At 52.3% G+C, this 23230-nt stretch overlaps 4 protein-coding genes across 4 annotated transcripts; all 4 read left to right on the plus strand.

Annotated features, from left to right (window-relative positions):
- The first annotated feature begins 3472 nt into the window (after nucleotides 1–3472).
- Nucleotides 3473–6943, plus strand: LOC105380993 (ribonucleoside-diphosphate reductase small chain-like). The gene is made up of 2 exons (XM_048633183.1): nucleotides 3473–3857; nucleotides 6468–6943. Exons 1-2 carry the CDS (start codon nucleotides 3473–3475, stop codon nucleotides 6941–6943), a joined length of 861 nt encoding a protein of 286 aa, XP_048489140.1.
- A 4204-nt stretch (nucleotides 6944–11147) lies between these two features.
- LOC125491374 (ribonucleoside-diphosphate reductase small chain-like) lies at nucleotides 11148–11825 on the plus strand. Its single transcript, XM_048633184.1, has one exon. The coding sequence runs from the start codon at nucleotides 11148–11150 to the stop codon at nucleotides 11823–11825; it is 678 nt and encodes a 225-aa protein (XP_048489141.1).
- A 3448-nt stretch (nucleotides 11826–15273) lies between these two features.
- On the plus strand, nucleotides 15274–20055 carry LOC105396723. Its single transcript, XM_038119502.2, has one exon. It carries the CDS (start codon nucleotides 15274–15276, stop codon nucleotides 20053–20055), a length of 4782 nt encoding a protein of 1593 aa, XP_037975430.2.
- A 1730-nt stretch (nucleotides 20056–21785) lies between these two features.
- Nucleotides 21786–22640, plus strand: LOC125491375 (ribonucleoside-diphosphate reductase small chain-like). The gene has a single exon (XM_048633186.1). The coding sequence runs from the start codon at nucleotides 21786–21788 to the stop codon at nucleotides 22638–22640; it is 855 nt and encodes a 284-aa protein (XP_048489143.1).
- The last annotated feature ends 590 nt before the right edge of the window (nucleotides 22641–23230 follow it).

Consider the following 23230-nt stretch of genomic DNA (forward strand, 5'->3'; position numbering starts at 1 on the left):
TTAGTATAGTGCCACAAACTTATCTGTTCCGGTGAGAGCGAACTAAATTGGTCCATACCTCATTACTTACTGAATGAATTTCATATTGACATAGATTATATGGACCAATTTAGTTCGCTCTCACCGGAACAGATAAGTTTGTGGCACTATAACGCTATAATTTTCACTGAACGGTTTGCGTGACGTCATAACACAATGAGCCGCAAAAATGTGCGGTGGGAGTAAGAAATTAGCGATATTTGTGAAATCGATTCAGCCACTCATCGCTGGGAGTAAGGCTGCAGAATATATATTACTAATTAATTCATGTGCGAGAGGGGTTGCTGCCCTTTTTACTTCTGCTCAAACATAAATGTTTAGTAAAAATGAGCTCGCGCGCGAGGACACCGCTCTTTATATACCATTTCCCCCACCACCCATACAAATTCGGACAAAGTGGAGGGGATGGCCGAAATTGCTCAGTCGAGCTCGAGCCGTGCCACGCGGCGGGTCGGATGATCCACAGGTGTCAATAAAACGAGAATATCTAAAACATTTGTTTATTTCACTACAATAATGATGAGGTGGCCTAACGTGGTTCTATGAGTGGAACGTAGTAGCTGCCTGGTGGATCCACAGTGGTGGGGGGCGGGGACGACTCATCCACAGCTTGGGGTCGATGGTAGTAGTCGACGATCGAGTAAAATGCGCCGTCTGTGTCGGCAATCTCCCAAATCAGCAACAGCACACCAATGGGACGAATAGCGTCCCGGGGAATGTCAAACACCAACACGTTGCGAGGCACACGGTCCGGGGTGTCGATCGCGCCAACTTGGACCAGGTCGCTGCGCATAATGGCCCTCTTTCTGACCAATTTCCGTTGCTAGCAAATAACTTGTATCCGCGGGTCGAATGCTTGGCCGTATACGTGTACTTCATGGTTAGCCGGTACTTGTCGTCGGCGATCGGGCGTATGTACGGTCCAATGTCCACGACGACCCAGCGCCCCTCACCGTACTCGTCCAGGGCGCGGAATCGGGTCAGTCCGCCGCTGGCAATGTGTCCGTCGGGCGGGCCGGCTTCGGGGAACCCCCTCGTGCCCTCGACGCTCTGCGGTTCGTACATTATGGCGCCGCAATTCGCGTTGATATTGGCGGCACACAGATGGCTCCTGCTCGGCGGGCTGGTTCCGCAACCGTGTTTGCAGACCGCAACCTCGTCCCCCCGGTAGCTATTGGAGCAGCCCCAGGTAGCGCCGACAAAAAACAACGTCAATATCGCCTCCATTATATACCACTAATGCCGCACATGAGATGGTCGAGGCTATTTATATAGTGGTCCATTAGTGCGCGATAATCTTTGTAATAATCTATTCGGTTGAATCAAAATGCGGCCACACTTGACGCAGGCCGCCCTAGCTACGGGGCGGGAGAGAGTACGGCTAGTGCCACAGCTTTAGCGCCACTTGGTGGCACCACCGAGCTAATTTGTACTCTCCCCCACCCGCCAGAGTGCGAGTCAGGTCCAGCCAAGTATGGCCCGCCTCATACCTACGGACCAGTCGTACGTTAACCCATACTTGGCGCGAGACCTTGTCCAAGTATGGCCGACCTCCCGGTCCACAAGCCGGTCCAGTGGATCATCTGACCCGCCGCGTGGCACGGTTCGAAGTCGACTGAGCAATTTCGGCCATCCCCTCCACTTTGTCCGAATTTGTATGGGTGGTGGGGGAAATGGTATATAAAGAGCGGTGTCCTCGCGCGCGAGCTCATTTTTACTTAACATTTATGTTTGAGCAGAAGTAAAAAGGGCAGCAACCCCTCTCGCACATATATTAATTTGGTAATATTTATTGTACAATTATTTGAGCGGGGGGCCGGGGCTGGGGCTCGGTGCATGTATCGGTCTAGCTCGGCGCATAGATTGGTCTAGCTCGGCTGAGCGCATAGATTGGTCTAGCTCGGTGCATGTATCGGGCTCGCACATTGAGCGCATAGATTGGTCTAGCTCGGCGCATAGATGGTCGAGCTCGGCTGAGTGGTCTAGCTCGGTGTCACTCGGCCGCGCCCGCGCACATTGAACGCATAGATTGGTCTAGCTCGGCTGAGCGGTCTAGCTCGGCGCACATTGAACGCATAGATTGGTCTAGCTCGGCGCATAGATTGGTCTAGCTCGACAAAGAACTACCAGGAACACATTCTCTCGGACATTTTTTTCTTAAAAGTCGAGTCAGCTAACTGCAGCAATAGGTAAAAAAGTTTTCGCAAGCTCGGCGCATAGATTAGGCTAACTCGGCGCATAGATTAGGCTAACTCGGCGCATAGATTAGGCTAACTCGGCGCATAGATTAGGCTAACTCGGCGCATAGATTGGGCTAGTTGGGCGCAGGTCTAGCTCGCTACATGCTGGCTCGCTAAATCATTTGATCCCGCGAGGCACGGCTCGAGGTCATCGCAAGTCGGTCTTGTGGTTCTACTTCTTTGATGGACACTATCAGCGATGTGCCGGCAGCGTTGAGCGCTTTTGCTGCACTATTGGTTAGCTTTATGAAAGAGGCCAGGTCACCGTCGGGTATGGTGTAGGCCATGCAGTAGTCGTAGTCGGGGCTCACATTTGCGGCAGAATTGTACGTAGTGAACGGGTACAGCGAGATGGTCTCGAACGAGGGAAAGTTGGTAAAGAGCTGAAAATTTTCTATGCGGGTAACGTCGGGCGACTTGACGCTGTACAGTAGAGTGTTTGTCTCCGCGTGCACAATGGCCGTCAAGAGGCGCGGGGCGGACAGGGACAGGGTTTCCTTTCCCGACACCGTATCCGCCCGGGTCAGGAAGACACAGTGTTCCACATTGTCCTCTGAATTTAGATTTGCGCGGAGCATAAATCGAACGGCGTTGGTAGACACCTCCTTGACCGCCGGCGAGATGACGAACCCAGTCGTAGAGTTGGGTATACTGTACAGGGTCGTCTTTTGTGCGGCGCACAGGGACCGAAGTGTGTCCAGTTCGGCCGTCGTGGGCACGGTGTCCAAGTGGACCAAAAATGAGAATATCGACTGGGTGCCGCGAATGTTGCCCAGACTCTTGACCACCGATTGCAGGTCATCGAGCCCGCCCACCCACAGAGATATGTAGTGATTGTCTAGTCCCGCCACGGTGGTGTTGTAGATCAATGGGCCCGAAATCGTCCCACCGGTACCACCACCGGCGGCGCCCGCCTCGGTGCCACTAGAATTACCCATCTTATTTTGGGCACGGCTCGATGCAGAGTGAGAATTTTCGAGTATCCCCTCCACTTTTTCCAAATTTGTATGGATGGAGGGGGAAACGGTATATAAAGAGCAGTGTCCTCACGCGCGAACTCTTTTTACTTAACATTTATGTTTGAGCAGAAGTAAAAAGGAGCAGTCACCCTCTCGCACATTTATTGAAATGAATTAAATACTGTACAAGCATTCGGGCCGGGGGCGCGGGTATGGGCACACATCTTGTATAAGATGGAGATCTCTGTGAGTTGTAGTCAGGACACACTCAGGGAAATTTTCGCATTCGGGGACGGGGTGGTGGACGAGGTGATAGAGTCTGTCAAGTCCAAGATACGGATCCCCGAGGTGCGGGCGTTTTATCCGGCCCAGGAAGAGAGCGAGATTGTGCACGGCCAAACCTACGGAGACATGCTGGAGGCCTTTGTATCGCCGCAAGAACGTGACCATTTGTTGCGCAACATTGGATCAATCGCCAACTTGGACCAAAAGCTGGCCTGGGTGGCGCGCTGGACCAACCCCCGACTACCACTACCCGTCTTGGTCGCGGCCATGCTTCTCATCGAGCAGGTCTGGTTCAGCACCGCGTTCAACATAATTGTGGCGAAAGCCACCCTTGGTAGATTATGTAACCTTGGTAGTTTTTAATACATTTCATCTGGCACACTTTGTGTCGCCCTGTGGCCACCCTAGGCACAGCGGGATACCCAAGGGCTCGCTCTTCCCGCGACATCACCAGCCCGATCGGACGTGTTAATTTCACTCGCGTAATTAGTGTTAAAATAAATGGACTCTTGATATAGTACGACATAGTTTCAGTTATATCAAATAACTCCATATTGGTGACCCCGACGTGATTTAAACGCGATTAATTCATAACATTAATTACCGCCAATCTTAAAAGTGAAGTGCCGAACCCTGCGTACGCGCCCCGCTATATAGCGTCACATCTGCAGTGCTACCAGTGATTGTCCATATCATCGCTCCCTCGTCGTTTCCTGACCGTGCTGTGCTACTGCTAATTCATTAAATTCGTGGTCGCATCATTCTGAGACCACCCACAGTCCATCGCGTCATTTCGCGTGGCGTACCCACGCCGCCGCCGCCGCTGACGCCGTCGAAGCCCTTGCGCAACATCTGGTGACCAGGCCAACTGACCGACTACCTGCGCCGACCCAAGCCGACCCGCCGCTCCGACGCGACCCATTGAAACAATAGAACAGTGCAGTGCGAGTGTTTTAGCGGACTTTAAGTTACTTTTTCCTAGTTACTCCTCCTTGTCTGTTTTTAACATGGAGTATGCAAATGCTTTCAACAGCCTTCTTGACAACTTCAAGAAGCTCATCAACATTGATGATATAAAATTTGATGTCAATGTAAAAGCTTGGAAGGGCAGCTCCTTGCCAAATCAAACCGCCATTCTGGCGACATTGTAAATACCCTCAGTATAGCCGTTCAAACATCCCAAAGCAGCCTCTATGCCATCTCTTTTGACTTCCCTTCTGCCTCTCATATCTCATTAGCCACCTGGAGTCAACCAGCCAGCGCTGGTTTCAAAGGGAATCATGACCACCAGCATGCAGCGAACGCGCATACCTGGTCACCCCTTCGACCGACGCCAGCAACTTGGCTCAGCACACTGCACTTCGACCGGTCAGCAAGTAGGGCTATCCTCTCCTGGTCGACGCAGCACCGAGCCACCATGCTGTACTGCAGTCTCCCGACTTACCGTGGACATCGCTACTGCAGCAGCACATTACCCCGACTCACTGGGGTTCCCTTGCCGTTTTCAGTCCCGACTCACTGTGGACTACGCGGCATCCTCTGGCTGGCACTCAAGACTCTTGGCTCTATTGATGAAACTTGAGATAGGAATGGACAGTATTTTCCAACCGCTTATATATTTTTTTTTTTATATTTTGGCGCCACCTGATTCTGCTGCCATTTTCACCAGCAATCAGGCGCCTCCGGCTAGACATACTGATTAACCATTTATGCACTCGCATCTTCACCAGCCCCTTTTCAAGTCTTCGTCAAGTTATTAATACTAAAGCTGGTAGAGACATTTTAAACCTATTTATAATTAACTGTAACATTTTCTATTTATCATTTTGTATCACAATACGAATTTCATATGTTTCATTAAACATGTTCATTTTATTGTGTTTATGCAATTTGTTTATACTAATAAAGACGATAAATGCATGATAATTTTAAGATTTATCTCGTCTTCTTATAGATCTAATTAACCAAAGTACCTATGTGGCAACTCTGTTAATCTTTAAGGTGTAACTTTTACTTGAAAGTTGTAACTTTTTTTGTGAAAAAATGAAAAATGAAAAATATCTTTATTGTTAGAAAGTATACACACATTGTGTCCTGGCTCCCAAACTAGGATACCCTGTACTATGGGTAGCCAGGTTTTTTTACTCGGAAAGTACTTACAAACAACAATTTTTTTACTCGGAAAGTACTTACAAACATTTAGGTACTACTGACAATGTTACAATTTAAGGTTATGTACATATGATAGATAAGTAAGCGCAGACAATAGTTACAATTATAATATACTGTAGGTATTCATTCTCACACATTCGGCACAAAAGGTAAACAGTCTCTGTGCGTCTTCTTAACCAAAAAAACTACAAATAAACTACAGCCAAAACAGATGGTTTAATTACGAAATCAATAAAAAATAAATCTTGCAAGTATTTCATTTCTCATTATGTTTTATTTTATACTTAACTTAGTTTTTAAATTTTTGTAGCTCTTTAAATAACCTTTTTTATTTGCTATGAAAAATTTCTTTTGTTTACCTAAGTATTATACACTTGCCATTGTTTAACAGTTTGTGCGCTATTTATACTTTTGTACCTAATTTGATAACCTTTTCAGTCTGTGTTTTCTTTTTGATATTTCACACTTTTCTCTTATTTTTGTATAACTTTCTTTTCTCCGTAGGGGGGTGATGTGGCGAAAGCCACCCTTGGTAGATTATGTAACCTTGGTAGTTTTTAATACATTTCATCTGGCACACTTTGTGTCGCCCTGTGGCCACCCTAGGCACAGCGGGATACCCAAGGGCTCGCTCTCTTCCCGCGACACCACCAGCCCGATCGGACGTGTTGATTTCACTCGCGTAATTAGTGTTAAAATAAATGGACTCTTGATATAGTACGACATAGTTTCAGTTATATCAAATAACTCCATATAATCAATTGGTTCCGAGTGATCAACTCGCTGCCCGAAATGGTAAAGGCCAACGAATTTATCATTAGGAATGAAAACTTGCACGGAGACTATGCCGCCTACCTCATGCGCAGGTACTTCAACTATACAGAGAATGGGCCCCTGCAGGAGCTGGTTGAGCTGATGATTGGGGAGGCGCGCGAAGCCGAGCTCGCCTTTATTCGCGAGGTTACGAGACCGTTGGCCGACCTGGAGGGCAATTGCATGTACGCGGGGGTTCAGTTTCCAGTGCTGTACGACCACCTTGGGAAAACTATTGGGACCGTGCGGGTGCAATTGAATGGCGACCGTGGCGGCGGCGGCGGCGGAATTGGATCCGGCCTGAACTTGTCCCTTCTCACGGCCCTCGGCGTGGGCAAGGACAACTTTTTCGAGAACCGTGCGCCCAACTATCAGAATTCCACGGCCGGATCCGAGTCCATTGCCGCGGCCGTAGAGCGTGCTTTCAATGAATAAATGATGAATGAAATTTGTTTTTCTTTTATTTAAAAAAATTTATCCTTGTGCATGTACGCTTAGGCGGTGGCCAGCTTTAGCGCGTGGCTGCCTGCCGGTGTGGCGTGATGATAGAGAACGAGCCGCGGGTCGGCAATGATTAGCGCCAGGGTTTCGTGTGCATCCTTGTTGGAGGCGGTAATCTTCAACTTTGTCGCCTCCTCCACCAATAGCTCTAGTTTTACAATCTTGGACAGGCCCCCCCAGCAGCCAAACTTGACCGTCTGGACCTTGGCGGTATCGGCCATCCCCTTTGCCGTGTGGGGTATTATATGCAGTGTAGACTTTTCAAAGTCGCCGGTAATCTCAAACTTTTGACCCTTGGTCAATGTGAGTTTGTCCTTTACTATATTTGCGCCGGTCGATGAGGGCGAGACGAGGACAGAGTCGTTGCTCATCACCTGAAAGAGCTCCAATTCGGTCTCGGCGCAGGCCATCCAACGCCTTGCTGCAAAGACGATAAAGACCACGGCAACAAGAGCAATACCCAGCCAGTAACCCCAGTGTAACATTGTACTTATCTAACTGCCCGCAAAAAAATTACAGAGTGTGCGCGCTCGGCCCGCCTACGTGCTGTCGGTCGGCGCTTTTCCCGACTTGTTGGAGGCAATAGCCCGGGCCATTTTGCCCATAAAGTTGCCACTGTTGCGCTGAGTATACAGCACTATGGCAAACACGGCCAGCACCACGACGATCACCACCACAATCATTTTGCGCTGTGTGGTCTTGTCTCGAAAGTCAAACGAATTATTCATTTTGTTCTACCTTATAGTAATATTTTCGTCCCCACGCCGTGAGTAATGTGTTCGCAGTGAAACACGTCTACGGTGTCTAGGTTCACGGAGCTGGTGTTGACCAGCACCAATACGAAGCACAAGTACACCATCATTAGCGTCTTGGCCATGGAGGGTGTATAAATGTTTGATATCAGCAGGCCGATGAACATCATTACAAAAATTGTATCACCAAAGAGTCCAAATTGGATCTGGCAATTGTTGCAAATGATGTGAAACGACTCGTCTTGTCGGAACCGCTCGGCCATAAATTTGCGGGCGCAGAGAGAGCACAGTTCCTTGATACTGATCAAGGGACTCGCCAGTTCAGAGTCTTTGGCCTTTTCGATGATTGGATTCGTCGGCGCTCCGGGGTGCCAGACCTTGTCGCCAAACGTAATAAAGGTATGCGCCAGTAGAGGAACTATACTGACACTCTTTTTGTGTTCCAAAAATAAATGAGTTCCAGACTGTGACCCAGTGTAAAAGACAGAGGGCGGAGAAGAGTCTCCATTGATCAGGGGCAAATACAGGTCTAGAACAGACGCTATCGTGTCACCAGAGTACCTCATATCTTAACTAAAATCAAACACAGTTGTATGGGGGTGCTATTCTTTATTTCTTTACCAACCGAGTTTTATGCGGTACAGCGGTTGCGCCAGAAAGCGGGTACACTTGGCACAGACCAGGTCCTCCTTGGATACTTCGGGGTAGTAGGCCACGTGAACACTGTTGTCCCTTAGGAAGCAGTCGCACGGTTCCTCAATGTACAAGACATTGGTCCGGGTGTCGTAAAGAAAGTCCAAATGACAACCATTATCCCAGCAGCCCAAGTTGGTGCCGACCCTTGATAGTTGTCCGCACACGCAGATGGGGTTGACAAACAGATTGTGGTCGTGTAGCCACCAGGACACATCTTCGTCGTCCCCCAACTCTTGAAACTGAACGATGCGACCGAGAGGGGAACGGCGAGTTTTATGCTTGCTCGGGAGTGGGGAGGGGGGAGTACGGCTAGCGCCAACACCGAGCCAACTTGGCCCACAGGCGCTCGAGCCAACTTGGCCCACAGGCCGCCCCAACTTTGTAATAATCTATTCGGTTGAATCAAAATGCGGCCACACTTGACGCAGGCCGCCCTAGCTACGGGGCGGGAGAGAGTACGGCTAGTGCCACAGCTTTAGCGCCACTTGGTGGCACCACCGAGCTAATTTGTACTCTCCCCCACCCGCCAGAGTGCGAGTCAGGTCCGGCCAAGTATGGCCCGCCTCATACCTACGGACCAGTCGTACGTTAACCCATACTTGGCGCGAGACCTTGTCCAAGTATGGCCGACCTCCCGGTCCACAAGCCGGTCCAGTGGATCATCTGACCCGCCGCGTGGCACGGTTCGAAGTCGACTGAGCAATTTCGGCCATCCCCTCCACTTTGTCCGAATTTGTATGGGTGGTGGGGGAAATGGTATATAAAGAGCGGTGTCCTCGCGCGCGAGCTCATTTTTACTTAACATTTATGTTTGAGCAGAAGTAAAAAGGGCAGCAACCCCTCTCGCACATATATTAATTTGGTAATATTTATTGTACAATTATTTGAGCGGGGGGCCGGGGCTGGGGCTCGGTGCATGTATCGGTCTAGCTCGGCGCATAGATTGGTCTAGCTCGGCTGAGCGCATAGATTGGTCTAGCTCGGTGCATGTATCGGGCTCGCACATTGAGCGCATAGATTGGTCTAGCTCGGCGCATAGATGGTCGAGCTCGGCTGAGTGGTCTAGCTCGGTGTCACTCGGCCGCGCCCGCGCACATTGAACGCATAGATTGGTCTAGCTCGGCTGAGCGGTCTAGCTCGGCGCACATTGAACGCATAGATTGGTCTAGCTCGGCGCATAGATTGGTCTAGCTCGACAAAGAACTACCAGGAACACATTCTCTCGGACATTTTTTTCTTAAAAGTCGAGTCAGCTAACTGCAGCAATAGGTAAAAAAGTTTTCGCAAGCTCGGCGCATAGATTAGGCTAACTCGGCGCATAGATTAGGCTAACTCGGCGCATAGATTAGGCTAACTCGGCGCATAGATTAGGCTAACTCGGCGCATAGATTGGGCTAGTTGGGCGCAGGTCTAGCTCGCTACATGCTGGCTCGCTAAATCATTTGATCCCGCGAGGCACGGCTCGAGGTCATCGCAAGTCGGTCTTGTGGTTCTACTTCTTTGATGGACACTATCAGCGATGTGCCGGCAGCGTTGAGCGCTTTTGCTGCACTATTGGTTAGCTTTATGAAAGAGGCCAGGTCACCGTCGGGTATGGTGTAGGCCATGCAGTAGTCGTAGTCGGGGCTCACATTTGCGGCAGAATTGTACGTAGTGAACGGGTACAGCGAGATGGTCTCGAACGAGGGAAAGTTGGTAAAGAGCTGAAAATTTTCTATGCGGGTAACGTCGGGCGACTTGACGGTGTACAGTAGAGTGTTTGTCTCCGCGTGCACAATGGCCGTCAAGAGGCGCGGGGCGGACAGGGACAGGGTTTCCTTTCCCGACACCGTATCCGCCCGGGTCAGGAAGACACAGTGTTCCACATTGTCCTCTGAATTTAGATTTGCGCGGAGCATAAATCGAACGGCGTTGGTAGACACCTCCTTGACCGCCGGCGAGATGACGAACCCAGTCGTAGAGTTGGGTATACTGTACAGGGTCGTCTTTTGTGCGGCGCACAGGGACCGAAGTGTGTCCAGTTCGGCCGTCGTGGGCACGGTGTCCAAGTGGACCAAAAATGAGAATATCGACTGGGTGCCGCGAATGTTGCCCAGACTCTTGACCACCGATTGCAGGTCATCGAGCCCGCCCACCCACAGAGATATGTAGTGATTGTCTAGTCCCGCCACGGTGGTGTTGTAGATCAATGGGCCCGAAATCGTCCCACCGGTACCACCACCGGCGGCGCCCGCCTCGGTGCCACTAGAATTACCCATCTTATTTTGGGCACGGCTCGATGCAGAGTGAGAATTTTCGAGTATCCCCTCCACTTTTTCCAAATTTGTATGGATGGAGGGGGAAACGGTATATAAAGAGCAGTGTCCTCGCGCGCGAACTCTTTTTACTTAACATTTATGTTTGAGCAGAAGTAAAAAGGAGCAGTCACCCTCTCGCACATTTATTGAAATGAATTAAATACTGTACAAGCATTCGGGCCGGGGGCGCGGGTATGGGCACACATCTTGTATAAGATGGAGATCTCTGTGAGTTGTAGTCAGGACACACTCAGGTAAATTTTCGCATTCGGGGACGGGGTGGTGGACGAGGTGATAGAGTCTGTCAAGTCCAAGATACGGATCCCCGAGGTGCGGGCGTTTTATCCGGCCCAGGAAGAGAGCGAGATTGTGCACGGCCAAACCTACGGAGACATGCTGGAGGCCTTTGTATCGCCGCAAGAACGTGACCATTTGTTGCGCAACATTGGATCAATCGCCAACTTGGACCAAAAGCTGGCCTGGGTGGCGCGCTGGACCAACCCCCGACTACCACTACCCGTCTTGGTCGCGGCCATGCTTCTCATCGAGCAGGTCTGGTTCAGCACCGCGTTCAACATAATCAATTGGTTCCGAGTGATCAACTCGCTGCCCGAAATGGTAAAGGCCAACGAATTTATCATTAGGAATGAAAACTTGCACGGAGACTATGCCGCCTACCTCATGCGCAGGTACTTCAACTATACAGAGAATGGGCCCCTGCAGGAGCTGGTTGAGCTGATGATTGGGGAGGCGCGCGAAGCCGAGCTCGCCTTTATTCGCGAGGTTACGAGACCGTTGGCCGACCTGGAGGGCAATTGCATGTACGCGGGGGTTCAGTTTCCAGTGCTGTACGACCACCTTGGGAAAACTATTGGGACCGTGCGGGTGCAATTGAATGGCGACCGTGGCGGCGGCGGCGGCGGAATTGGATCCGGCCTGAACTTGTCCCTTCTCACGGCCCTCGGCGTGGGCAAGGACAACTTTTTCGAGTACCGTGCGCCCAACTATCAGAATTCCACGGCCGGATCCGAGTCCATTGCCGCGGCCGTAGAGCGTGCTTTCAATGAATAAATGATGAATGAAATTTGTTTTTCTTTTATTTAAAAAAAATTATCCTTGTGCATGTACGCTTAGGCGGTGGCCAGCTTTAGCGCGTGGCTGCCTGCCGGTGTGGCGTGATGATAGAGAACGAGCCGCGGGTCGGCAATGATTAGCGCCAGGGTTTCGTGTGCATCCTTGTTGGAGGCGGTAATCTTCAACTTTGTCGCCTCCTCCACCTATAGCTCTAGTTTTACAATCTTGGACAGGCCCCCCCAGCAGCCAAACTTGACCGTCTGGACCTTGGCGGTATCGGCCATCCCCTTTGCCGTGTGGGGTATTATATGCAGTGTAGACTTTTCAAAGTCGCCGGTAATCTCAAACTTTTGACCCTTGGTCAATGTGAGTTTGTCCTTTACTATATTTGCGCCGGTCGATGAGGGCGAGACGAGGACAGAGTCGTTGCTCATCACCTGAAAGAGCTCCAATTCGGTCTCGGCGCAGGCCATCCAACGCCTTGCTGCAAAGACGATAAAGACCACGGCAACAAGAGCAATACCCAGCCAGTAACCCCAGTGTAACATTGTACTTATCTAACTGCCCGCAAAAAAATTACAGAGTGTGCGCGCTCGGCCCGCCTACGTGCTGTCGGTCGGCGCTTTTCCCGACTTGTTGGAGGCAATAGCCCGGGCCATTTTGCCCATAAAGTTGCCACTGTTGCGCTGAGTATACAGCACTATGGCAAACACGGCCAGCACCACGACGATCACCACCACAATCATTTTGCGCTGTGTGGTCTTGTCTCGAAAGTCAAACGAATTATTCATTTTGCTCTACCTTATAGTAATATTTTCGTCCCCACGCCGTGAGTAATGTGTTCGCAGTGAAACACGTCTACGGTGTCTAGGTTCACGGAGCTGGTGTTGACCAGCACCAATACGAAGCACAAGTACACCATCATTAGCGTCTTGGCCATGGAGGGTGTATAAATGTTTGATATCAGCAGGCCGATGAACATCATTACAAAAATTGTATCACCAAAGAGTCCAAATTGGATCTGGCAATTGTTGCAAATGATGTGAAACGACTCGTCTTGTCGGAACCGCTCGGCCATAAATTTGCGGGCGCAGAGAGAGCACAGTTCCTTGATACTGATCAAGGGACTCGCCAGTTCAGAGTCTTTGGCCTTTTCGATGATTGGATTCGTCGGCGCTCCGGGGTGCCAGACCTTGTCGCCAAACGTAATAAAGGTATGCGCCAGTAGAGGAACTATACTGACACTCTTTTTGTGTTCCAAAAATAAATGAGTTCCAGACTGTGACCCAGTGTAAAAGACAGAGGGCGGAGAAGAGTCTCCATTGATCAGGGGCAAATACAGGTCTAGAACAGACGCTATCGTGTCACCAGAGTACCTCATATCTTAACTAAAATCAAACACAGTTGTATGGGGGTGCTATTCTTTATTTCTTTACCAACCGAGTTTTATGCGGTACAGCGGTTGCGCCAGAAAGCGGGTACACTTGGCACAGACCAGGTCCTCCTTGGATACTTCGGGGTAGTAGGCCACGTGAACACTGTTGTCCCTTAGGAAGCAGTCGCACGGTTCCTCAATGTACAAGACATTGGTCCGGGTGTCGTAAAGAAAGTCCAAATGACAACCATTATCCCAGCAGCCCAAGTTGGTGCCGACCCTTGATAGTTGTCCGCACACGCAGATGGGGTTGACAAACAGATTGTGGTCGTGTAGCCACCAGGACACATCTTCGTCGTCCCCCAACTCTTGAAACTGAACGATGCGACCGAGAGGGGAACGGCGAGTTTTATGCTTGCTCGGGAGTGGGGAGGGGGGAGTACGGCTAGCGCCAACACCGAGCCAACTTGGCCCACAGGCGCTCGAGCCAACTTGGCCCACAGGCCGCCCCAACTTTGTAATAATCTATTCGGTTGAATCAAAATGCGGCCACACTTGACGCAGGCCGCCCTAGCTACGGGGCGGGAGAGAGTACGGCTAGTGCCACAGCTTTAGCGCCACTTGGTGGCACCACCGAGCTAATTTGTACTCTCCCCCACCCGCCAGAGTGCGAGTCAGGTCCGGCCAAGTATGGCCCGCCTCATACCTACGGACCAGTCGTACGTTAACCCATACTTGGCGCGAGACCTTGTCCAAGTATGGCCGACCTCCCGGTCCACAAGCCGGTCCAGTGGATCATCTGACCCGCCGCGTGGCACGGTTCGAAGTCGACTGAGCAATTTCGGCCATCCCCTCCACTTTGTCCGAATTTGTATGGGTGGTGGGGGAAATGGTATATAAAGAGCGGTGTCCTCGCGCGCGAGCTCATTTTTACTTAACATTTATGTTTGAGCAGAAGTAAAAAGGGCAGCAACCCCTCTCGCACATATATTAATTTGGTAATATTTATTGTACAATTATTTGAGCGGGGGGCCGGGGCTGGGGCTCGGTGCATGTATCGGTCTAGCTCGGCGCATAGATTGGTCTAGCTCGGCTGAGCGCATAGATTGGTCTAGCTCGGTGCATGTATCGGGCTCGCACATTGAGCGCATAGATTGGTCTAGCTCGGCGCATAGATGGTCGAGCTCGGCTGAGTGGTCTAGCTCGGTGTCACTCGGCCGCGCCCGCGCACATTGAACGCATAGATTGGTCTAGCTCGGCTGAGCGGTCTAGCTCGGCGCACATTGAACGCATAGATTGGTCTAGCTCGGCGCATAGATTGGTCTAGCTCGACAAAGAACTACCAGGAACACATTCTCTCGGACATTTTTTTCTTAAAAGTCGAGTCAGCTAACTGCAGCAATAGGTAAAAAAGTTTTCGCAAGCTCGGCGCATAGATTAGGCTAACTCGGCGCATAGATTAGTGTTCAAGACTGTTTAGATTAGATGATTGATTTAATTGTTTATCATTATTTGTTTGTTTAAGTTTAATAAAGTTTATTTGGTTATGTCTATAGGTAGGTAGAGATCTAATAAAGTTATAGTTATTGTTTTTAGTTAGGTATAATGTTAGGTAATAGTTTGTAAATATACCTAGTATAAGTTGTTTATTAATAAAGAAACTATGAGGCTTGTTAGGCGCGATAATAGATAGTAGATAGTACCAATGAGGGCGCTTATGGTGCAAAGCGCTCTGATTGGTCGACGCATTTCTTGCCCCGCCTCCCACCGCCCGCGCGGCGGTGAGCGCATTTAAATATAGGCGGTCCGGGCCGCCTCGATCATTCCGCTCGCAGCCTCCAAGAAGCAAAGAAGCCTCCTAATAATAGAAGAAAAAAGCCTTCTCATTACAAGCACCTGCCCTGCCCTACAAGAAAGAAGAATCCCTGCTTGCTCTTCGATCAGCTTCACAAACGATTTTCACAAACGATTTTCGCAAACGATTCTACAAACGATTTTAATGTGACGTGCTGTATCGAAGGGGTGCGTCACATTTTCTGGTCCATTCGAGCGCCGGATTGAAGATCAAGCATGGTGAACACAAGAAGCGCCTCCAAGTCAGCCTCGGTAGCCGGTGCCACGGACAGCACCGGTACTGAGGCCACCGCGACGACGGCAACCACGAGCAGCGGGGATACCTACACGTCGACGGGAGCATCCACGGACACATCGAACGAAGCATCAAGCACTGCGGCCGCCTCAGAAGTCACGGCGCCCGCCTCCGCTACAGCCCGTGTCCCTGCCCCCGCGCCCCCCGCGCCTACCCCTGCGACGCCGAAGCCCGTCAAGCCGCACACGCCACGTCGCGCATGTTCAAATGCGTCTTCAAAGGGTCGCCGCCGGGAGTTGCTGAAGGCCAAGGAAGAGCTTCTGAAGAAACAAATGGAGTTAGCCGCCGTACGGGTGGCCATGCTGGAAGAAGAAACGGACGATGAAGAAGAAGAAGACGACACCTCCACCATAAGGGGTGTCCGCATGTCCGAGTGGGTACAACAAAGTACTCTCGCGCTGACCATGCAACCACATCACGCCGTGCCGAGAGAAGAAGACGCCGGAGCGACAGCGGGCCTCCCACGCCGGACATCGATGCCAGAGCCGCGCATCGAAGCCAGTCCACCGGGAGCCGCACTGGAGAACGCCGCGCCGCCGTCTGCACGTCGTGAGCCGTGTCCCATGGGTGCCGACGAGCCGAGAGTACAGCTGCCACCGAACCCGTACACGTCAGAGCCGCACGTGTACGAGCCGCCGCGTCCGGTGCAGCATCGCTACGACCCACGACCGAGCGCCTTCGACTACAAGGAGCTAGCCGAAGCCATCGCCCTCGCTGCACGTGCGCTGCCGTCGCCGCCTCAACATGTCGCCGCGCCGCGCCATGTCAACGAGCTACCAACGTTCAGCGGGGCATCGAGTGATTGGCTGCCATTCAAGGCGGCCTATGAAGAATCTGCGCAGTCCCTCACGGAGCAAGAGAACCTGTCTCGACTGCGCAGAGCCATCAAAGGAGCAGCGAAGGAGGCCGTCCACTGCCTGTTCATCGGGACGCCCTCTACGAGAGAAGTGATGGAGCTGCTGTCTGCGCAATTCGGGAGGCCGGACGCACTCATCATTCACGAGATGGAGAAGCTGCGCAGACTACCGAAGATCGTCGACACTCCGAAGGCCATCTGCGACTTCGCCGCGACGATGACCAACGCGACGGCCACAGTGGTGGCATTGAAGAAGGAGCAGTACCTACACAATGCGGAGATCGTCAACAACGTCGTGGAAAAGCTGCCGGCCACACTGCGCAACGAGTGCTACACCTACATCACCGAGCAGCCTGAAGACATCCCCGACCTAGTGAAGCTGACGCAGTTCGCCAAGCGGGCCGCGGCACGGTGCAGCCGCTTCGCGCCCATGGACATCGCAGCGAGTGACCGGCGGGAGCCCGCGCCAAAGAAGACTGCGCGCACATACCACGTCGACACAACTACAGCTGCGAAGCCTGCGTGCCCCATCTGCGGCGAGAAGCATGAAGCCGCCGCCTGTCCGACACTGAAGCGAGCCGAAGTACCTGCGAGGTGGGACATAGCGAAGAAATACAAACTATGTTTCCGCTGCATGAAGATCCGCAAGTACCGACACTCCTGCAAGCCGAAGCAGTGCGACAAGGACGGGTGTACCTACATGCACCATCCGCTGCTGCATGGCGGTACCTACGCATCGACCGCCAGTACGCAAGTCGTCCAAGAATCTGAAGCGGTAACAACAGCGCGAGAAGAAAGAAGTGCAACGGGGCTCCTGAAGATACTACAAGTACGAGTCACCGGGCCAAAGGGGTCGCTCGACACCTACGCGCTACTAGACGACGGGTCGACGTGCACACTCATCGAGTCAGCAGTCGCGCAGCAGATCGGAGCAACGGGACCGCCGTCACCCTTTTACATAGAAGGGGTGTCGGGCATGAAGATCGACGCCAGCGAGTCGCGCCGAGTCAACTTGAAGATCTGCGGGCGTAACACGAGCGAAGTCGACATCTGCGCGCGCACAGTGCCGGACATCGGTGTCTCGCCTCAGACGGTGCCTGCGGGGATCATTGAGAGCTGCCCACACCTGCAGGACATCAAAGAAGACATCCTCTACGAGCGAGGCGCCGCCACCATCCTGCTCGGGCAAGATAACTGGGAGTTGCTGCTCACGCACGCTTTCAAGTCGGGCGCGCGCGGACAACCTGTGGCGTCACTCACGACGCTCGGGTGGGTGCTACACGGCGTGCAGTACCGACAGCCGGCAGTGCAGCGCGTGCACCACCTCACGGTGCAGCCGCATCAAGAAGAGACAATGGAAAAAATGATGCGGGACCACTTCGCACTCGAGTCGCTGTGCGTCGACAAGAAGAAATCATACACAGAGGCCGAGCGACGCGCGCTTAAGCAGCTAGAAGAAAACACGCGCGCACTACCGGCGGGAGGCTACGAAACATGCCTCCTGTGGAAGGAAGACGACCCTCGGCCACCCGACAACTACTCGAGTACAATGAAGCGACTCGAGTTGCTCGAGAGGAAGCTGGACAAGAACGAAACTATGAAGACGCGGTACAACGCACAGATGCAGGTGCTGCTCGACAGCGGCTACGCTGAGGAGGCGCCGCGTGAGAAGAACGAGAAGATCTGGTACCTGCCTCACTTCGCTGTCATCAACCCTCAGAAGCCGGAGAAACTGAGGATCGTCCACGACGCCGCCGCTCGAACGAGAGGGACAAGTCTCAACGACATGCTGCTGCCCGGCCCAGACCTCCTGCAGTCACTCCCGGGGGTCCTCATGCGGTTCCGGCAACATGCAGTGGCGGTGAGCGCGGACATAAAAGATATGTTCATGCGCGTTCACATCCGAGAAGAAGATCGCGACATGCAGCGCTTCCTATGGAGGGGAGATCGACGCGCCGGCCCGCCTACCGAGTATCGCATGAAGAGCGTTATATTCGGTGCGACTTCATCACCGTGTACGGCTATTTACGTGAAAAATAGCAACGCCGAGCGCTACAAGGACATCTACCCGGAGGCAGCCGAGGCCGTGGTGAGAAATCACTACGTGGACGACTACCTGGCGAGCTACGAAACAGAAGAAGAGGCGGTGCGCATCTCCACTGAAGTCAACAAGATACATCACTTCGCGAACTACGACCTGCAGAAGTGGACGTCGAACAGCCGCATCGTGCTCGCTCAGCTATCGTCATCTGAAGCTGAAGACCCTAGACTGCTGCAACTGGACCCGGGGAAGCTGCTGGGCATGGTGTGGCACCCGGAGGACGACACACTCTCCTTCAACCTGAACAAACATCGCATCCCCGAGGCAATACTGAGCGGCGAGCGCACACCTACGAAGAGAGAAGCGCTGCGGACAGTCATGTCGATCTACGACCCGCTCGGACTCGCCACGCCGGTCACCGTGCAAGCGAAGCGCATCCTGCAGGACGTCTGGCGCTCCGGCATCGACTGGGACGCGCAACTCGAAGACAACGAAGCTCGAGCATGGAGGAGCTGGATCGAGCACGCGCAACAGCTGCCGCGCCTCGCCGTGCCGCGCTGCTACGCCTCATACAGCGGCGCGGCCACCCGCGAGCTCCACGTCTTCGTCGACGCAAGTTCGTCTGCATATGCTGCTGTCGTCTACTGGAGGGTCGTCGATCAAGAGGGAAACACACACCTGTCACTCGTCAGCGGAAAGGCAAGAGTCGCACAGCTCAACAAGGTGGTCTCCATCCCGCGACTCGAACTGCAAGCGGCCGTGCTGGGATGCCGCCTCGCACAAGCCGCCATCGAAGAACACGACTTGAAGCCGAGTCGTCGAGTGTACTGGTCGGACTCAAGAACAGTACTCACGTGGCTACGAAATGGCCCACGTACCTACAAGCCGTTCGTAGCACACCGCGTAGCCGAGATAAGCGACACTACGAAAACAAAGGAGTGGCGCTGGGTACCTACAAAAGAGAACACAGCCGACGACGCGACACGCGACACGCCCCCGGACTTCAACTCAAGTCACCGGTGGTACCGCGGCCCCGCCTTCCTATACCTACCGGAGGAGCACTGGCCGCGAGAAGAGAAGATCGTCGAAGAAGATACGGGGGAAGAGCGAACACTCGTCACTGTCGCCGCCACACGCTTGTCTGAGGCCCTGCCAGACATAACTCGCTTCAGTAACTTTATGCGAGTTATTCGAGCGACGGCACGGGTACTACAATTCATCGAGCTACTACGTGCGAAGAAACAAACAGTGCTGCATAAGCGCACTAAGAAGAATGAAGAGGCCGACCCTGCGTGGACGAGTACTACGCCGAGAACAGCTACGCGGGCCGCTACGCCCGCCGTGAAGACAGCTGTGCGGAAGTACCTACTTCTCAGCGCTCGGCACATGCACTGCGCGCGTCAACTGTGGCTACGCTCGCAACAACAAGAAAACTTCGCTGAAGAAATAGCTGCGCTACAGAAAAGCGTCGCTATACCTACTACGAGTCGACTGCACAACTTATCAGTCATACTCGACGAAGAGAAGATCAACGAGCCACCAACGGGGCCATCAAGAAGGACGACCTCGTGCTCATCGCAGACGGGACTCTACCAAGGAACTGCTGGCCACGCGGAGTCGTCGTGTCTACCTACCCCGGTCCAGACGGCGAGGTGCGAACAGTCGACGTGCGCACCAATAGAGGGGTACTCCGGCGGCCTACGAAGAAATTGGTCATCCTGCCAGTCAACACTTGAACACGCAAGATTCCAGCTACAAGAGCTGCGGCGGGAGAGATGTTCAAGACTGTTTAGATTAGATGATTGATTTAATTGTTTATCATTATTTGTTTGTTTAAGTTTAATAAAGTTTATTTGGTTATGTCTATAGGTAGGTAGAGATCTAATAAAGTTATAGTTATTGTTTTTAGTTAGGTATAATGTTAGGTAATAGTTTGTAAATATACCTAGTATAAGTTGTTTATTAATAAAGAAACTATGAGGCTTGTTAGGCGCGATAATAGATAGTAGATAGTACCAATGAGGGCGCTTATGGTGCAAAGCGCTCTGATTGGTCGACGCATTTCTTGCCCCGCCTCCCACCGCCCGCGCGGCGGTGAGCGCATTTAAATATAGGCGGTCCGGGCCGCCTCGATCATTCCGCTCGCAGCCTCCAAGAAGCAAAGAAGCCTCCTAATAATAGAAGAAAAAAGCCTTCTCATTACAAGCACCTGCCCTGCCCTACAAGAAAGAAGAATCCCTGCTTGCTCTTCGATCAGCTTCACAAACGATTTTCACAAACGATTTTCGCAAACGATTCTACAAACGATTTTAATGTGACGTGCTGTATCGAAGGGGTGCGTCACAATTAGGCTAACTCGGCGCATAGATTAGGCTAACTCGGCGCATAGATTAGGCTAACTCGGCGCATAGATTGGGCTAGTTGGGCGCAGGTCTAGCTCGCTACATGCTGGCTCGCTAAATCATTTGATCCCGCGAGGCACGGCTCGAGGTCATCGCAAGTCGGTCTTGTGGTTCTACTTCTTTGATGGACACTATCAGCGATGTGCCGGCAGCGTTGAGCGCTTTTGCTGCACTATTGGTTAGCTTTATGAAAGAGGCCAGGTCACCGTCGGGTATGGTGTAGGCCATGCAGTAGTCGTAGTCGGGGCTCACATTTGCGGCAGAATTGTACGTAGTGAACGGGTACAGCGAGATGGTCTCGAACGAGGGAAAGTTGGTAAAGAGCTGAAAATTTTCTATGCGGGTAACGTCGGGCGACTTGACGGTGTACAGTAGAGTGTTTGTCTCCGCGTGCACAATGGCCGTCAAGAGGCGCGGGGCGGACAGGGACAGGGTTTCCTTTCCCGACACCGTATCCGCCCGGGTCAGGAAGACACAGTGTTCCACATTGTCCTCTGAATTTAGATTTGCGCGGAGCATAAATCGAACGGCGTTGGTAGACACCTCCTTGACCGCCGGCGAGATGACGAACCCAGTCGTAGAGTTGGGTATACTGTACAGGGTCGTCTTTTGTGCGGCGCACAGGGACCGAAGTGTGTCCAGTTCGGCCGTCGTGGGCACGGTGTCCAAGTGGACCAAAAATGAGAATATCGACTGGGTGCCGCGAATGTTGCCCAGACTCTTGACCACCGATTGCAGGTCATCGAGCCCGCCCACCCACAGAGATATGTAGTGATTGTCTAGTCCCGCCACGGTGGTGTTGTAGATCAATGGGCCCGAAATCGTCCCACCGGTACCACCACCGGCGGCGCCCGCCTCGGTGCCACTAGAATTACCCATCTTATTTTGGGCACGGCTCGATGCAGAGTGAGAATTTTCGAGTATCCCCTCCACTTTTTCCAAATTTGTATGGATGGAGGGGGAAACGGTATATAAAGAGCAGTGTCCTCGCGTGCGAACTCTTTTTACTTAACATTTATGTTTGAGCAGAAGTAAAAAGGAGCAGTCACCCTCTCGCACATTTATTGAAATGAATTAAATACTGTACAAGCATTCGGGCCGGGGGCGCGGGTATGGGCACACATCTTGTATAAGATGGAGATCTCTGTGAGTTGTAGTCAGGACACACTCAGGGAAATTTTCGCATTCGGGGACGGGGTGGTGGACGAGGTGATAGAGTCTGTCAAGTCCAAGATACGGATCCCCGAGGTGCGGGCGTTTTATCCGGCCCAGGAAGAGAGCGAGATTGTGCACGGCCAAACCTACGGAGACATGCTGGAGGCCTTTGTATCGCCGCAAGAACGTGACCATTTGTTGCGCAACATTGGATCAATCGCCAACTTGGACCAAAAGCTGGCCTGGGTGGCGCGCTGGACCAACCCCCGACTACCACTACCCGTCTTGGTCGCGGCCATGCTTCTCATCGAGCAGGTCTGGTTCAGCACCGCGTTCAACATAATCAATTGGTTCCGAGTGATCAACTCGCTGCCCGAAATGGTAAAGGCCAACGAATTTATCATTAGGAATGAAAACTTGCACGGAGACTATGCCGCCTACCTCATGCGCAGGTACTTCAACTATACAGAGAATGGGCCCCTGCAGGAGCTGGTTGAGCTGATGATTGGGGAGGCGCGCGAAGCCGAGCTCGCCTTTATTCGCGAGGTTACGAGACCGTTGGCCGACCTGGAGGGCAATTGCATGTACGCGGGGGTTCAGTTTCCAGTGCTGTACGACCACCTTGGGAAAACTATTGGGACCGTGCGGGTGCAATTGAATGGCGACCGTGGCGGCGGCGGCGGCGGAATTGGATCCGGCCTGAACTTGTCCCTTCTCACGGCCCTCGGCGTGGGCAAGGACAACTTTTTCGAGTACCGTGCGCCCAACTATCAGAATTCCACGGCCGGATCCGAGTCCATTGCCGCGGCCGTAGAGCGTGCTTTCAATGAATAAATGATGAATGAAATTTGTTTTTCTTTTATTTAAAAAAAATTATCCTTGTGCATGTACGCTTAGGCGGTGGCCAGCTTTAGCGCGTGGCTGCCTGCCGGTGTGGCGTGATGATAGAGAACGAGCCGCGGGTCGGCAATGATTAGCGCCAGGGTTTCGTGTGCATCCTTGTTGGAGGCGGTAATCTTCAACTTTGTCGCCTCCTCCACCAATAGCTCTAGTTTTACAATCTTGGACAGGCCCCCCCAGCAGCCAAACTTGACCGTCTGGACCTTGGCGGTATCGGCCATCCCCTTTGCCGTGTGGGGTATTATATGCAGTGTAGACTTTTCAAAGTCGCCGGTAATCTCAAACTTTTGACCCTTGGTCAATGTGAGTTTGTCCTTTACTATATTTGCGCCGGTCGATGAGGGCGAGACGAGGACAGAGTCGTTGCTCATCACCTGAAAGAGCTCCAATTCGGTCTCGGCGCAGGCCATCCAACGCCTTGCTGCAAAGACGATAAAGACCACGGCAACAAGAGCAATACCCAGCCAGTAACCCCAGTGTAACATTGTACTTATCTAACTGCCCGCAAAAAAATTACAGAGTGT

The sequence above is a fragment of the Plutella xylostella genome, chromosome 5 (genome assembly GCF_932276165.1).
Source record: "Plutella xylostella chromosome 5, ilPluXylo3.1, whole genome shotgun sequence".
Taxonomy (NCBI): domain Eukaryota; kingdom Metazoa; phylum Arthropoda; class Insecta; order Lepidoptera; family Plutellidae; genus Plutella; species Plutella xylostella.